This window comes from Erythranthe guttata, chromosome 10 (genome assembly GCF_056151865.1).
Source record: "Erythranthe guttata isolate IM_541 chromosome 10, IM_541, whole genome shotgun sequence".
NCBI lineage: Eukaryota > Viridiplantae > Streptophyta > Magnoliopsida > Lamiales > Phrymaceae > Erythranthe > Erythranthe guttata.
The window spans coordinates 733,104-748,465 of record NC_142542.1 but is presented as its reverse complement, the minus strand read 5'-3'; the positions used below and the strand labels follow the sequence as shown (position 1 = coordinate 748,465).

The 15,362-nt window shown below is 35.4% G+C and overlaps 2 protein-coding genes, 1 non-coding gene and 1 pseudogene across 6 annotated transcripts; 2 read left to right on the top strand and 2 right to left on the bottom strand.

The window, feature by feature from the left end:
* Positions 1-525: 525 nt before the first annotated feature.
* On the bottom strand, positions 526-1,691 carry LOC105952735 (omega-3 fatty acid desaturase, chloroplastic-like; annotated as a pseudogene). The gene is made up of 5 exons (XR_016033797.1): positions 1,614-1,691; positions 1,463-1,534; positions 1,185-1,367; positions 993-1,073; positions 526-799 (listed from the first exon to the last, which is right to left on the bottom strand). The product of XR_016033797.1 is annotated as an omega-3 fatty acid desaturase, chloroplastic-like (transcript).
* Positions 1,692-3,362: 1,671 nt separating this feature from the next.
* LOC105953102 (selT-like protein) lies at positions 3,363-5,487 on the top strand. The gene is made up of 4 exons (XM_012976732.2): positions 3,363-3,623; positions 3,792-3,856; positions 4,326-4,644; positions 5,191-5,487. Exons 1-4 carry the CDS (start codon positions 3,441-3,443, stop codon positions 5,290-5,292), a joined length of 669 nt encoding a protein of 222 aa, XP_012832186.2. The 5' UTR covers positions 3,363-3,440; the 3' UTR covers positions 5,293-5,487.
* A 121-nt stretch (positions 5,488-5,608) lies between these two features.
* On the bottom strand, positions 5,609-14,913 carry LOC105953101 (uncharacterized). Of its 3 annotated transcripts, none has more exons than XM_088824898.1 (24): positions 14,453-14,913; positions 14,217-14,344; positions 13,664-13,748; positions 13,421-13,474; positions 12,794-12,847; positions 12,539-12,642; positions 11,788-11,863; positions 11,086-11,539; positions 10,184-10,516; positions 9,878-10,075; positions 9,648-9,746; positions 9,489-9,558; positions 8,833-8,960; positions 8,402-8,684; positions 8,103-8,326; positions 7,903-8,027; positions 7,576-7,693; positions 7,310-7,365; positions 7,104-7,197; positions 6,829-7,015; positions 6,619-6,690; positions 6,433-6,533; positions 6,265-6,327; positions 5,609-6,166 (listed from the first exon to the last, which is right to left on the bottom strand). In XM_088824898.1, coding segments are annotated over exons 5-24 (2,895 nt in total). In that variant the 5' UTR covers positions 12,796-12,847; positions 13,421-13,474; positions 13,664-13,748; positions 14,217-14,344; positions 14,453-14,913; the 3' UTR covers positions 5,609-6,058. The 3 variants fall into 3 exon arrangements, with proteins under 3 accessions (XP_088681024.1, XP_012832184.2, XP_088681023.1); XM_012976730.2 differs by having other exon boundaries at positions 12,756-12,847; positions 14,453-14,907; XM_088824897.1 differs by having other exon boundaries at positions 11,788-11,860; positions 12,756-12,847; positions 14,453-14,673.
* Positions 14,914-15,022: 109 nt separating this feature from the next.
* TRNAA-AGC (transfer RNA alanine (anticodon AGC)) lies at positions 15,023-15,095 on the top strand. Its single transcript has one exon. It is a non-coding gene; the product is annotated as a tRNA-Ala (tRNA).
* Positions 15,096-15,362: the final 267 nt, after the last annotated feature.

Sequence of the window (15,362 nt, the reverse complement as noted above, 5' to 3'; positions counted from 1 at the left end):
AAAAAAAAATTAAATTTATGTTATGAACCAAAATCGATACTAGGATAAAATATTGTAGTGGTGTTTTATTTTATGTGGATAATGGTAAAAATATAATTAGAAAAATTAAATTCAATGAAGGAAAATGATTATATATATGTCATACTCATATAATTTGGATTATTATTATTGTTGTGATAATAATTGGTAAAATGTGGTTATAATTGATTTCAAACTTAGATCATTATTACATAATCTTGGAAAAGTAGATGTCAATGATCTTTGTGGTGATTCATGCCTAAAGTCAAAATAAAATAAATAATTAGATTACCAACACATGTATAAATGGGTGCAGCAATATCAGCATAATTAGTTACATATGAATTGATTAGAAGATTGTATTTAATTAAGGTGGGTGGGCTTTCACAATTAAGGCCATCATTATGTAGAGCAATTGTTATCATATCGTAAAAATAATACCGTATCATTTAAATAAAATAAAATAAAGAAATTAAATACTCACATGAAAAAAATACTCACATGATATTGATCTTGCTCAATTCATAAAGATAAATTAAAATGAATGAAAATTTCGAATTTCTTCCTGTCATCTAATTCATATATTACCACTATCAATTAAGATTTTAACAGAGGTCCAAATTTCAGGGTCGGTTTGGTAATAAACTACATCGCTATTGTCGCTTGCGTAATGATCTCGCTTCAAACTTCTCACGAAATCGGTAACGAGATAGATAGGCAACGGCCCTGATTTCTTTGGATCCCTATAGTACTTCCCCAACTCAGGCTTAGCCGCCCTTGTCTACAAAATTACGTTTCCGCCCTTTTAATAAAAACAGAAGGAAAAAAAAAAACGAACCTTTATTAAACAGACTTTAAAAAGGAATCCATTTTCGCCTCTTGTCCTTTTGCGAAGGAAAATCGGAACAAATACGGTCTTTTTCAGCCAATCAGAAAAGACTAATAAAGGCATGAAAAGCAAGAATATTAAATACCTTTCCGCGATACCAGGGGAGTTTATCTTCATGATCATGGTGGTGAAGGTAGGTAAGTAAATCGAGCCACACGACAAAACCCTTAAAACAGAATTGCAATCGTCAAGTAAGATGCACCGTTTGGATGGATAATTATTTTGTTTGTACTCAAAAAGTACGTAAAAAGAATTAATATTGAAGTTTGGAAATTACCCAATATGGTACGCCGTATAGTTTCATTGCTTCAATAGACCAATCACGAAGGACAAACCGATAAGCAAAGCAGCCAGTTGTCCAACGAATAGTTGAAGTTATTACATCTTTCTTTTCGTTCGGGACAAATAAGGCACTGTTTGAATCGAAGTGAGAACCAGTCTTTCCAAAAATTCTATTCCACTACGAGAATGTAAAAAAAAGAAAAAAGTTAAATCATCATAACAAACTCGATTTTTGGAAATAAATAATTAATAAATAAGCAGAAGAACACTTACTAGGTAGAAAGGCAATGGGAAGCGTAGATTTCGGGTTATATTGTTCAAACTCTTGTAAATTTTCTCGGGCAGCTAAGATTTATCAATAAATAAGAGATTAAATACGGAAACCAATAACGAGAAACGATGAGCGATGCTAAGTTGAACTAACCGGATGCCATGATTCGTCGTTCTCAACATGTCCATGGTTTTGATGATGAGTTCTATGAATAATTCTTCTATATAACATTCAAAAACTAATAAATTAAATAAATTAAATCTTTCGTAAGTTGAATGAATCAGTTCATTAATGCTAATCTTCACTAAACGAATTAACTAATCCGATAGAAGCCTACCACACTATTCAACTTGCGATTATTTTCTAAAAGCTCCCATGGCCACAGGCCCACAACAATCAAATTTTAAACAACAAAAATTACGATAAATCAAATCAACAATTATACCGAATAATGTAATGATAAATACTTCATATGATGAATTTAAAAAAAAAAAAAATTGGAGAAATATACACACCAATCATGGCCGCTCTTATATCAGCTAATTTGAACTGTGGGGCTGCCCCATAGTCAAATTCGTTTACAATTTTTTATGGGGCGATCACTCTCGGAACCATTTTTGCTGATTCTAGAAACCCAATTGGATGCTTGTGCAGAGTGAAGAGTGAATTTGCGATCGGGAATTTTGTTTACTTGTTGTTTGTTGGGTTTGAGATGAACCTTGTTCTGGATTTGGGAAAATTTTGAGGGAGGGGTTTAATTCCGCATGCTGATAAAACCCTACCCGCCATTGGAAACCCGAATAATAACTTGAATGTTCAATGCGGGTCCCCCTCGACCCGGAGAGAGAGTTGGATTGATCGAGAACAGAAGCTTTTATAGTGATTAATTCTGAAATTTGAAAATATTAATATCTGATTTTTTTGGAATAACGTTTCTCATGATATATAGCAAAAGTGCTACTAGAAGACACGACTTTACTCCAAACATACAGTAGAATCTCGATAAATTAATAACCTCGCTTAAATAATAAATTTTCCCGGTCCCGACTCGGGGACAACGTGCTAAATTAATAATTTGCTAAATTTATAAGATAATACACATTCGGAAATTTAAGAAGCCCCATATAATATATAAATTAATAATGCATAAAAATAATGCTTAAATTACATGGTACAGTGCATATTTTATAGATCTATAAAGGCTTAGTATAATATAATTTAATTATCGCTTGTTTCTTGTAGAAGTTCACATTACCATCAATCTCGTCCCTCACTTTTCTTAACATGGTTAGAACTTTCGGTATAGTTTTCTCATAACTCAACATAAACCGTTCTATACCATTACTGTTTTAAGAGCTTCCATTTGTGAGACGGATTCTATAGTGCATTGAACGAATGGTACAATGAATAATATACACGTAAAAAATTTAAAAAATATGTATTTATTGAAAATAATAATAAAAGTAATTTCATAAATTAATAAGTTATTAATTAACGTATAAATTAATAATTATTAATTTATCGATAAGTTAATATTTCGATAAATTAATGAAATTTTGATGGTCCCATCTGTATTAATTTATAGAGGTTTAACTGTATTTCAATACACTAGCAATGATTTCACATTTGGTCCCTCATGTTCACAAAAAGCACATTTGGTCCCTCATGTTTCAAACATTTAACACTTTAAGTCATTTCCGTCAATTTTCCGTCAATGATAACGGAATAAAGTCTAACTTAACTGACAGACGAACGGTGAATTGACGGAAACGACAAAAAATGATAAACTATTGAAACACGAGGGGATAAATATGTTTTTTGTGAACAAGCGGCCAAATATGAAATTAGTGAAAACTCTAGGGGCGAAAACTGTAATTTTCCACTATTAATATATGGAGTTCTCTGTATTCAACATTTGCCTTTACCTTCTCTTTTTCTTCTTCTCATCCGATTCAATTAAATCGGAGCTCCGGCGAAAATATGGATCGGGCACAACTTCTGTTAGTGGGGCTACCACTCCTCCTGTTTTGCTCCGACATCTTCAACCTCTTTTCTCCGCCGCCGTCTAAGCCCGCCGCTACTCACCACCACCACCACCACCATCAACCCGATTCACAGCCCCTAATCCAGCAACAACATCCATCCCTTGAGTTCCCGACTCAGGTTTGACCTAATATCTTCAATTAAATTTGGGGGAGATTTCAATTTTATTGATTATTATATTAATCGTTGAATTGAATTTATACTGTGAGAAGTACTCTAGATCGGAATAGAGCGTCGTCTTCTAATACAAAGTCAATTTTGCTATGCTTACTGTGTTTTTTTTAACAGAAATCTAGCGGGATAGGTTTTGGAAACACTGTTAGCATCGACTTTTGTGCTTCTTGTTCTTACAGGTATTTATAAATTATTTTTCTGCCATTGTTGATCAAATTTTACTGTTGATTTTTCGTATTTCATGTTTACTTTCTGATGCTATACTTCAAGACTATTGTGAGATTACACATAGGTCAACACTATTGTGAGATTAAACGAAATGTTAATTCATAGTTTGTACGATCACGATTCTACATGTTCATAGGAACAGAAAACCTACATCATTACAGCAATGAAGATACACACTCGATAAGATTAGAAGCAACATTTGCGCAGTAGCAATATGCATTTAGGTGTTTGAAAATCTTAAATGAATATTCATTTTAGCAGTATTTATTATTTTGGCTGTGTAAGTTCATCATCTTCGTAACATAGACTCAATAAGATTAGAAGCATAGTTGCTAAGATGATGCACAGAGAGCGTGAAAAATTAACTATCCATTTTTTGGTTAATATGCGCATACATTTACATGACTTCCATTTCGGCAGAGGGACTGCAGTCACGATGAAGAATATGCTAGAAAGCCAATTTCCTGGAATCAACGTAGCTCTTGCAAATTACCCTCCTACACTACCCAAACGCATGTTGAGCAAACTGGTACCAGTTCTTCAGTTTGGAGTGATTGGAATTATAGTGGGCGGTGAACAAATTTTTCCAAGATTAGGGTTTGCTGCACCACCGCAGTGGTACTATTCCATGCGTGCAAATAGGTTTGGGAGTATGGCAAGCACTTGGCTGCTTGGAAACTTCATACAGTCCTTCCTGCAGAGTTCAGGTGCTTTTGAAGTGTACTGCAATGGTGAACCGGTAATGCTCCTCTCATCCTTCGTCAGTAGTTAGTGTTAATATTTTGTGCTAGAAACATATCTGCGGCATGTTTGTTTTTAACCAATGAAGCAAATGATATAAAATCTTGATCTAATTTGAATGTGGATAATTTATTTAAAAAAAAAAAACACTCTGAGATTACGATTAGCAGAAGCCTAAATTTAACATAGCTTTTAGGGTTTGGATCTGCCTGCAAGGCCAGTTGAATGCGCTGTGGTAAAAAAAGATGCTTATAGCCCCTCCTGGCCTTGCCCCTCCATAATCGAGTAAAACCCTTTGTTGAGTGATTGTAAGAATGAAGCATTGATTTGAAGTGATTCAAAATGTCTTCCTTGCATGATTGCGTTCAAAATTTGTCCAGTATTGGTAAGTTTGAAGCGACTCTGTTGTGAACTGTCCGGTCCTAAATTCTCGACAGTTTCCTGTACTTGCAATTTAAAAAACAGATGTTATTGGAATTCTATTTTTAGCATGATATTATTTTTATCCCGAGTTTTACTGAACTTTTCAGTATGTACGATGCAGGTATTTTCTAAACTGAAGGAGAATAGGTTCCCTGGGGAGATAGAGTTGAAAGAACTTGTTGCTAGAAGGATTTCTAGTTCAAGAGTGATCGATGGATTTTAAGTTCCGATAGAACTATGATTTTACCTATACTACGATGAATAATTTGTTGGGCTCTAACTTTTGTTTAAGTCGGTATATTAGTATGTTTTTTGTTCCAGGTTTGAAACAACTCACCCGATTGTCATTCTTACTGTCACAGCAGGATCTGTAACACTAAACTTCTTTCCATATATTGTGAATTTTTGACTTGCCTGATTTTGGGTTTTCGTAGTATGAGGATCGTGAGCCAAGGATTACAGTGGGGCCACATGTGATCCAACGGTTGATTTGATGATCCATCTTCTACATTCTAAATGAGATGAATTTGAAATCTACGTTGATCACGAAAAACCAAGTCTTGAAATCCACTGAAAAAAAAATAATTCAAACATGTTCGATGTCTCGTGAAACATGGAACAACTATTTACACTGTAAATACAAAGAATTATGAACGCTCATGATGTGTAGCACCAGTTACAAAATCCTCTCACCCAATAAGTAATTATTTCCAAGCTATCTCACATGCAAATCTCCGGTATCATCTTTAGGCCATCCACAATTTACAGTAAAAAAGGAAAAGCAAACAAACGAAAGAATGACATTTTCTCCAGTTTCCTCAACTGGGTTGTATTTCCATGTTGATGAGAACCACGAATAATAAGCCGATTGATATAAATTATGTCCATTTCTCATGAGTTGTAACCACAAAGCTTCACTTGAAACCAAAATATGCAAATCACACGTAGAGGACAACTGAAAGAGATGAAGCAACTTCTATGAAATGCTATCATATTTGATACCATTTCCGGTTTTCCATTGCCTTGGCAAGCTCGCCAGCCAATGATGCGAAGTCTTCGGCTCCATTACGAAGATCTTCCGTTCGTTTACTGATTCTCTGGAGAAAAAAGACAATAATAGCCTCCATTATGAGCCAGTGTCGTGGTTAACACTGGATGAAATTCACATTTTTATAATGATCACAGATAAGTTCACCTCAAGTTTCTCCTGGCGCTCCAGAAGCTTGTTTCTTGCTTCTCCAGCTGCAGCCGAGGCGTCCTGGAATTAAAAAAAAAAAAAAAAAACAAACGATCAAGCAGCAATATTGATAAGAATGCTCCAATGTGGCAACAAGTCTGATAGCTCAAAGAGCTCATAAATTACCTCAGCTTTTCTGTATTTAGCAATGATTTCTTCCCGTGTTCTAAGTCTAGGCTTAATCTCACCACCATCATCCAATAATTGTTCTCGTTCATTTTTCTTGTCTGCAAGATAATAACAATATATTCAGTTACTTCATATCTTGTCTAATCACAAATTCACAATCAACAAAAGTGGCAACTTCCATACCTTTAACTTGTTTACCTACTTCATGGGATGACGTAGATGCAAAAGGTATAGGTTCGTCAATTTCAATGTCATCTGTACAAATTTATTATTAGCCACATGGAGTGAACATAAAACATAGCATCCTTATAAAAGAACATAAAACTTAAAAAAAATAGTTTGTTAGATAAGAAAAAAAAAATAATACAAAAAAGGCAGAGATAGACGTGAAACCTATAGTAAGCTCAAAAGCTTCCTGTTCATCTGTAGGTGTTGATGACTCTGGAAATGGATTCCTCGTGAATATTTCCTCTAGGTGACTAAAATCAGATTTATAGTTGGACCCATGATTCGTTGATTTGTTTTGATTCCGCCCCTTAAATCCTTTTACAATACCTCCCAGAATTCCTGTGTTACCTCCCTGTAGTGCCAAATCAAGCAGTTGTACAAAATTAAAGAAAGATTCAAAGCATAAATGATTGAGAAACCAACAGTATCAATTATCAAACCTGTTTTCTCTTGAGATCCGAGGAAGCACTAATTGCAGCACTGGCCGCAGCCGCAAGCACTTCATCATGAAGACTAGGCAGGGACTTTTGGATCCTGAAAATGAAAAAAAAACCCCTCTTAATTCAACGTATCCTGAACCTTGTCTATTGCCCAATAAGCACCGCTGGAACAGCGTCGACCGGTGGACATGATAATAAATATATACCTTGAATCATGGTCACCGTCGAGTACAGAAATAAATGCCACTTCATAGCCATTTGCCTATGCGAAATGCTCAGCATTAGAAGATATTTTAGTAGAGATGCATAAAAAAATTAAGAACAATAAAACATTCTGTTAACACTTGGATATTAGAAAACTTTTAACAATTATACTAGCCACATTTAAGCTTATAAACGAAGTATGTTTGGTAACCCAAAGAACATTGACAGAATTATTTCTCATGGAACAACACAATTATAGCAGCATTACCAATGCAATATGCGAATTTTCTGTCGAGCTGATCATCCCTTTCATGTTTGCCCTGAAATTCCACCTTAACTCTGACGTTAAAGAAAATTCTTTCACCAATTCCAGATCAGGTAACGATCTGCATAAGACCAGACATTACAACATCTTTTCCGGTCAATTTCTGCAACTCCAGTTAATGTCATTGGGAGACATCCAAACGCTAGATTTTAAAGTTAAGACTGGTGATAAAATTCTAAATAAGACTTGCAGGATGGAATTCTTGGAGCCTGTGATAGTGGAAATATGATGTAACCTAGAACAAAGTAGAAAATTCGATGAAGTAGTTACCTGATCTCCATCACGCCTGTCTGATAAAAGACGACCAATCCACAAACTTTTTCATCTTTTCTGATGAGAGTAGTCCAACAGCAGGGGTTGGAAAGTTTGACTTTATGAATAGATTTACTTTCTCCCTGATAAACCGTAGAACTTAAGTTAATGAAAAATAAAATCAAAGAAACTGGGAATCAGAAACAAGAGACACTTACTTGAACCACAGACTTGGCAGGGTGTACACGTATTGAATCCTTACAACAAAGCAAGACATATAAATCTTTCAAACTTTGTGTGGAGGGAATTTTGTCCAAAGGGTGGTCTTCAGTTTTACTTTTCTCACTCACTTGGGCAGCATCCTCGGGAAGCTCATTTCTTAGAATATCATCCTTCGGCAACTGTTGTTTATCGACAGATTTATAAACAGCTGCCTGGCTTTCTGAAGTATAAGAAACCCAGTAAGCAATGGATACAACTGAAACAGAAATTGAATAACCATTAAGAGGATACTTGCCTATAACATACACGGAAATTGCTGTTGACTTCTTCTTCAACTGGACAGGCCTTGAGCTAATCATACTACCATTATTACCGTCAATAACATAGATACTTGCATCCTTGGTTAATATGAATATAGCTTCTCTTCTACAGTTATCTGGGATCTTTTGTGCAGATTCATTATTATTTTTAGCCGTTTCATAAACAATAGCTTTACAGTGTACTGATACCACTGGGGAGTCGGTTATAGAGTCTGTTATAAAGGAAACAGATGATGAATGCACATCCAGCACTGCAATCTGAAACAAAGGCAGTTTATATAGGCCACAATACGAATTAACATGTACATGAAGTCTGCATGAAGTGGGATTTAGCACAATGAGCAACTTGCCCACATTTGTAATTACTGCAATCATTTGACTTGGAACCTAGAAAGATCTTACTCACTCGAGAACATTCATATCCAACAATAAGTTTGGAGCCATCATTTGTGAATTTCAGTGCCTGAACTCCTGATTTTACAATGTTGAAAACAGCTCCACGCCTAGGTCCTTGAACTTTAGCAGAGCTGCGAACTGCAGGAAATGATGGTTACATCAAGTTGAGACAACATACTACGATCCAATTCAAGTTTGTCCAATAATACGGCCAACCTTGGAACATGAACCTACTCTTTGAAGTTTCTAAGCTACATTTGGCACGTAAAAAAAAAATAAGTCTATAATATTACTTGGCTCTCTAATGATCTTTTAATAATTCAGTTGCTGGACCTGATATTATACATGCAATCATTAAAAGTAACAGTAATCTAATCATACAATAATTGCTTGTAATTCCTAAGAAACAGGATTATGTTAACCGAAAACAGAAGTAGATACTTCGGAATCACTCTTAATGTAATTATTAGTTGTGCTCCTGTAGCTCATACGAAGTCCTCCATCACAATCATAATTTTAATACATAGACAGCAATCGAGTTAATCGAAGAAATGATAGAGCAGCCTATGGGCCATATACATGTGGATTTTAATTTGTATCCAACAATTGCATAAATCTTGTAATGGAGGGGATTCATGAGAAAGTGTGGTATAGAGTTTAAATCACCTTCACTTTTGGTCTCAGTAACAAAATGAAAGCTTGTTTCGTCGCTGCCATAGAGGTGGTAAACTTGGACCTATGAGATCAAACCAAGAGAAGAATAAATAAAAGCAGGGAAAGCATGTTCCATTGATTAGAACTTGAATATTTATGAAACACTTCTACCAGACCACATTCACTGCCAACTGCTAATCTCAACGTGGAGAAGCATAAATCAAGTGTCGTCAATGATGCACTAGAATCATCCAAATTTTCTCCAGTAACCTGCCATTCATCAGCAAAAGCTTACATTAAGTGTTGCCACGTAAATCTGTTGGCAACAATAAAAGAAAAGGAATTGAGTTTTTTTTATCCTTTTAACTTGGCAAGTTCCATGAAATAAATTAAATCTTAACCTCATTTGTCAAAACGCAAAGGAACGAAAAAACTGGATAAGTAGCATCCCATAGTCGAATTGATCCATCCTGATAGCCTGCTACGTACAGTCTGTGGACCTTGTTATCTTCACCAAAATTTATATTATTATTGACACCCCCAGTTAAGAGCCACTTTCTATTCCCAGGCAATGTATGTGTTGAACTCACCGCAGCTAACTAATTAGACAAAGAAACATGAGTAGTAGTCAGTTTAGAATCAGGATAACAGAAGAACAAATAAAGGAACGTAAGACAAAAGAAGAAGGGTATCACATAATATATCACCTTGGATACCAAGGCTTCTATGCTTCCATATATATGAAAATATTCTGAAACAGTCATCACAGGATCAATAGTTGGTATGCAAGCAGGAAAATTTACAGCAGAGGTAGGTAGTTCCATCCTGGCCTGTAAGTCTGAGGAAGAAAGGCTGCTTCTATCATAGATATTTACACGGCCAGGGTTTGATAAAACAAACAGAGAAGCATTTGTATCACTCCCAGTTGCACCAGCAGATGGTATTAAAATCATATCAGCAAAAGAGCCAGTAAGAGAGAGGTCTACACGACCTACACATCCCACTGCTTCCATTCCAGATGACCATTCAAGACTAAGAACCTGCCCAACAAAAAAAAAATTCCGAGAACATATCAGACTTTTAAAGCGTAGTAGGGTCATCAGTTTGAACTTCCACTACAGAAAATTCTTTTATAAATTCAGTGAAGTGTATTAAAGCACACAAAAATTGAGATAGTATACAAGCCTCCACGGCATTTGGTTTTCTGAAAAAATAATGTAGTTGCTTTTTCACTATTATAAAGATTAAATTAACAGGAAAAAGGCATGAAAATACATCAAAATGATTTTGCAGAAAATCAAACTATCCAGGTTCTTAGATTACTGTCATTTAATAAATAAAGAACTCCTCTTCTGAACCAAATATGTAGAGAACAAATATTCTCCTTCTCAATTACTTTTTCAGAGAAATCTTCTGCAGATACCATTTCACAAACACCAAACTTTTATGCTTGTTATAGAGTGTGGTTTGATAACCTCATAAAGATTAGTACAGTTGATGGACAATAGCATTTCATCAATATTTAACATTTTTGTAGTCATTATCAAAAGGTATCACATAATTGGGACTGGAGGTAATATCTGACAAGAATTTAGTTTGACAAACCCACCGTAACAACTTCTTCGAATCCTATCTCATCACCACCATACACGAGAAGTTGACCTTCTAGACGATTATGAGATTTACTGTTGTCCAGCCAGTGCAAAACAATGACAGGCAGCCTCTTCTCAGCAGAAGACAACTGTAGCTTGACAACATTTGGTGACAACCGAGCTTCTTCGTCCTTGATAGGAGAATCTTTGGATGTATTCCAAAATAAAATATCCCCATCTATATATCCAACAGCAAGAATGGACCCTTCAGTAGATGCCCAACACAGAGCAGTGATCTCTTTCTCCTCCAAGTCACAAGAAGGTGTATCGTCGAAAGTGCTGGTGTCTACGTCGTTAGGAGGAACAACTTTGTTTTTCAGTTGAAGGACCTTATCACCTCGAACAACAATAGCATGTGCTTCAACCACATCCCAGAGAATAATCAACCCACTGGCATAAGCAATCAATAGCCTACAAATGCTAAAAATATTTTGTTATCATTTCAGAAAAAGTCTAGATTTGAGCAAAGTCGAAGCTTCTAAAAGGGAAATTCAGTAAAAAACTATATAGCAAGTGCGCAAGTAAAAAAGTTGTTGAAGGTCCTTCATGTCACCATTTAGTATCTTAAGATATTCGCTCAACTTAAAAACACAAATTGCCTGCTGAGTTCCAACAAAAAAATAAATGAGCAAGAGATGTAGAGACTAATCATAACTTGCCTATTTCCCGAAGAAAATGGTTGAGGAAGAAGTCCAACTATAGGTTGCCGACTAGAAATTGAGAATCCAGTAGCTTCTGTGAAATAAAAACACGAACTTATTTGTTGAAAGTGCGTGTATACCATTTGAATGCAAAACATATAGATAGCATTTGCATTTAGCATGATATCACAAGCATAATCATATGTGACAGAGCATGTCTTTAACCTTTTCTAGCTAAAAATAATTCGTCATTGAAGTTTCAGGAAGTTATTTTTAAGACATTAGTGATATAAACTATTAACTTGATAAAGTAAATGAGTGGGTTCTTTGATCGTAAAATAGAAATATACTCCCTATGCATCGCTACCAGGATAAGGCTTTAAAACCAAATGTTCCGACAAACGGAAAATTAATAGAGCTTTTACTGGAAATAATCCATCAAATGTATTCAATGGGAAACTATGTTCATTTAGAATCCAATTAAAGATCTTAAATCTTGGGGAAAAAATCAAACACAGTCTAAGTTATCCCTAGTTTTTTTTGGTTCAGCCTCTACGAAGAGTTGGAGCCTATCTGTGAGCATGTACTTTAAGTATTCTTAGAGGTGAATTGATGTCTCCACAATGACAGCCCTCATTATCAGAAGCAATTCAGAAGTGGTCAATGGTTCTAGATTCTAATAAATCTTACTGAATGAGGTTTATTTTAGGAAATAAACAATGTACACCTGCACTTTTAAGAAATATTTCTGTGACTTTAGAGTACTCACCAGCAAGAGAATCTGAAGATAGATGGTAATGAAATTGCAAAAGCTGTTCACTGTTTGGATCATACTTCAGAACGGACATCAATCCGTTTTCATCGCCAATATACCTGGAAGAAAAGAGAGAAAAATGTTCACGTGCCATAAGACCAATAAGAACCACCCCATGGTAGTGCGCTGCTGCAATATTCAAAGCCTATTCACGTTCATATCAGTATCATACATAAATGAGGAGCCACTGATTACAGAGAAAGCAGTTACATTGGATTGCCACTGTAAACAACAAGCTATTGACCTTGTCTCCAGATTCCAAACCTGAGAAGGGGAGAGATGTTTTTAGATAGTTATCCATAATGGTGGTGGAAACAAATTTCAAGAACTATAATGGTGGTGGAAGCACCCTTGATATCAAACCTTCTCAGAGAAACTCGAACACTCAATATCTTATTTGAAGAAGATTGATAAGAATGACAGCACCTTATTTTGGTAGGTTACTCCATAGCATAGAGTTTACTAGAAATGCTTAAAATAAGAAAGTGAACTGAAAAGTAGAAGACAGAGTTCTGCATTCTAAATTTCCAGAAAATGAATTGACTGGAACTACTTAAATTAAGATTACATGGAACAGTCCATCCGCTACTTTATTGGTCAGTAACTAAATAACCTTGAGAAAAATCAAGTGATCTAACAGTTGAAATAAGTAGCATTAGAAGATCAAATGCGTAGCATACAACTTATTTCTATGGTGTATGCTTGAACGATGAGAACCAATCAGAAGTGCTAGAATTACTTCTAAATTTTTTTAGAACACAGAGTTGTGCATTCAAGAACTCCAGAAATCAGTTTCATAGTTGACCAACGACGCAAGATCTAGAGAATTATGCACACCTGAATTTCATTGTCATTTGTAATGCTAACCAAGAAACCTTGATTCTGCAGAAACTGCAAACATAAGAACAATGAATAATTAGAAGTAATACTAACGATACTTTAGAATCACAATTTCTAGCTGATAATGTCAATTTCTGTCAAACACCAGAGAAGGAACTCAGTGCAGTAGGTGGAATTTAAAGCAGATTTCCCATAGAATCATCTCAAGTTGAGAGTTAGTACGGGACATAGAAGACAGACCTCTAAGTATTTATATGGCGACATCTTTGGCGAAATCAAAAGTCCTTCGATGTTATCACCACCAATTACCTTTATCCTACCATCCCTGCATACAAGTTTTAAGGTGAAGATGGGTAGAAACTAGAACGTAAGTCGTCGATCGATCAATAGTAAAAACAAATCCACATCATGAAATAACATAAGAAATGAAGATGATGATATTTGCCGTTTGCACGTTATCACGACTATAAAAAGAATGCATTCCAAATATCAGCCAACAAAATTGGAATTGAAGCAGACACAACGAAAACAACATGGTGTTTTGTTAAGCAAAAGATTCCGAACAATTCCAGTACAGCTTGAAAAATGATTAGTAGAACTAAATATTTTATCGATTATATTCGAAACACAACCAAGACATAACATCTGTCATGAAACTATACTCACACTAATTTCACTTACATGTGATTTCTCGGTACAACTCGAAACAATCTCTATTTCGAGAAATCAAGCCGATATTTGCAAATATAAACCCGAAGTAATCGATAACAAAAAAGAGTATGCGCGCACTCACAATGTGGCGATTGCCAGTAGGCGCTGAATCGGATCAAAAGCAAGAAGCGACGCCGTAGAAGGAATCCCATAGTGCACATTGACCTGAAGATTCAAGTCGTCTGACGTCAGCAAACCTTTTTCGTGACGCTGAATCAAAACAAAAATGAAAAAAAGTCAGAAACAAAAAAAATGAAATTCGATTGAGTTGGGAGAAGAAAGAATGAAAGTCAACTGAGTTGATGAATCAATCGGTACCTGATGATGACGATGAGCTGCCTTCTGCAACAAACGTTTTGCGAACATGGCGGAATTCAAAAAACCTCCTTAAATCCTTCCTCTCCAAAAAAGAAAAAAAAAAATCGAACGTTTGGTGATTTCGGAGTGTGGTTTCCCGTTAGTTTCAAAGTGGTGTTTATAGGTTGGGGATTTATATCGGGGTTTCTCGTTCTGTACGCTAAGGAAAGGGGTGATTTTGCTGTGGGTCCCACTGAGTAAGGAAAGGGTATTATGAAAGCCACTGCTGCGGGCCGGGTCACGGGTCAGCCCAATAATTAAATGAAGAAATTAACATTGATGTTGGGTTAACTGTTTGGGCTTCGGCTAATGAAAATTTTATGAAATTAAATAGAATTTTTTATTCGATGAAAATTTTATTTTGTAATTAGAATACTTCAATGGATTTTTTTTATCAAAAACCAAATTGATGGTTTAATAGTGAACTTCCGAAACGTGACTAGATAATATTTATAAAAAGTTGATACCACTTATCAAATGACCCTTCAAGGTATTATGATTTTTATAAAGGACGACAGCATACCATCATTCGGGGATGTAGCTCAGATGGTAGAGCGCTCGCTTAGCATGCGAGAGGTACGGGGATCGATACCCCGCATCTCCACTTTTTTTATTTTATTATTTTTGTACCTTTTTTTTAGGACAAAATGCACATTGACCAACTATAAATTTCTGTATTTTGCACTTTCCCCCCTAAAAATTTAAAACTTTTTTATTTGATTTTTGTACCTTTTATTTTAGGACAAAATGCACATTGACCCACTATAAATTTCTGTATTTTGCACTTTCCCCCCTAAAAATTAAAAACTTATTTATTTGATTTTTGTACCTTTTTTTAGGACAAAATGCACATTGACCTCTACAAATTTCT

Excerpts from the sequence above, each read along its gene's own strand:
- LOC105953102 (XM_012976732.2), top strand. The coding sequence starts at position 3,441 with ATGGATCGGGCACAACTTCTGTTAGTGGGGCTACCACTCCTCCTGTTT. Across the intron at positions 3,624-3,791 it reads CCCTTGAGTTCCCGACTCAG|AAATCTAGCGGGATAGGTTT; the intron begins GTTTGACCTAAT and ends TTTTTTTAACAG. Across the intron at positions 4,645-5,190 it reads TGTACTGCAATGGTGAACCG|GTATTTTCTAAACTGAAGGA; the intron begins GTAATGCTCCTC and ends TGTACGATGCAG.
- LOC105953101 (XM_012976730.2), bottom strand. The coding sequence starts at position 14,500 with ATGTTCGCAAAACGTTTGTTGCAGAAGGCAGCTCATCGTCATCATCAG. Across the intron at positions 13,475-13,663 it reads CGCCATATAAATACTTAGAG|TTTCTGCAGAATCAAGGTTT; the intron begins GTCTGTCTTCTA and ends TTATGTTTGCAG. Across the intron at positions 7,694-7,902 it reads ACAGGCGTGATGGAGATCAG|ATCGTTACCTGATCTGGAAT; the intron begins GTAACTACTTCA and ends GGTCTTATGCAG.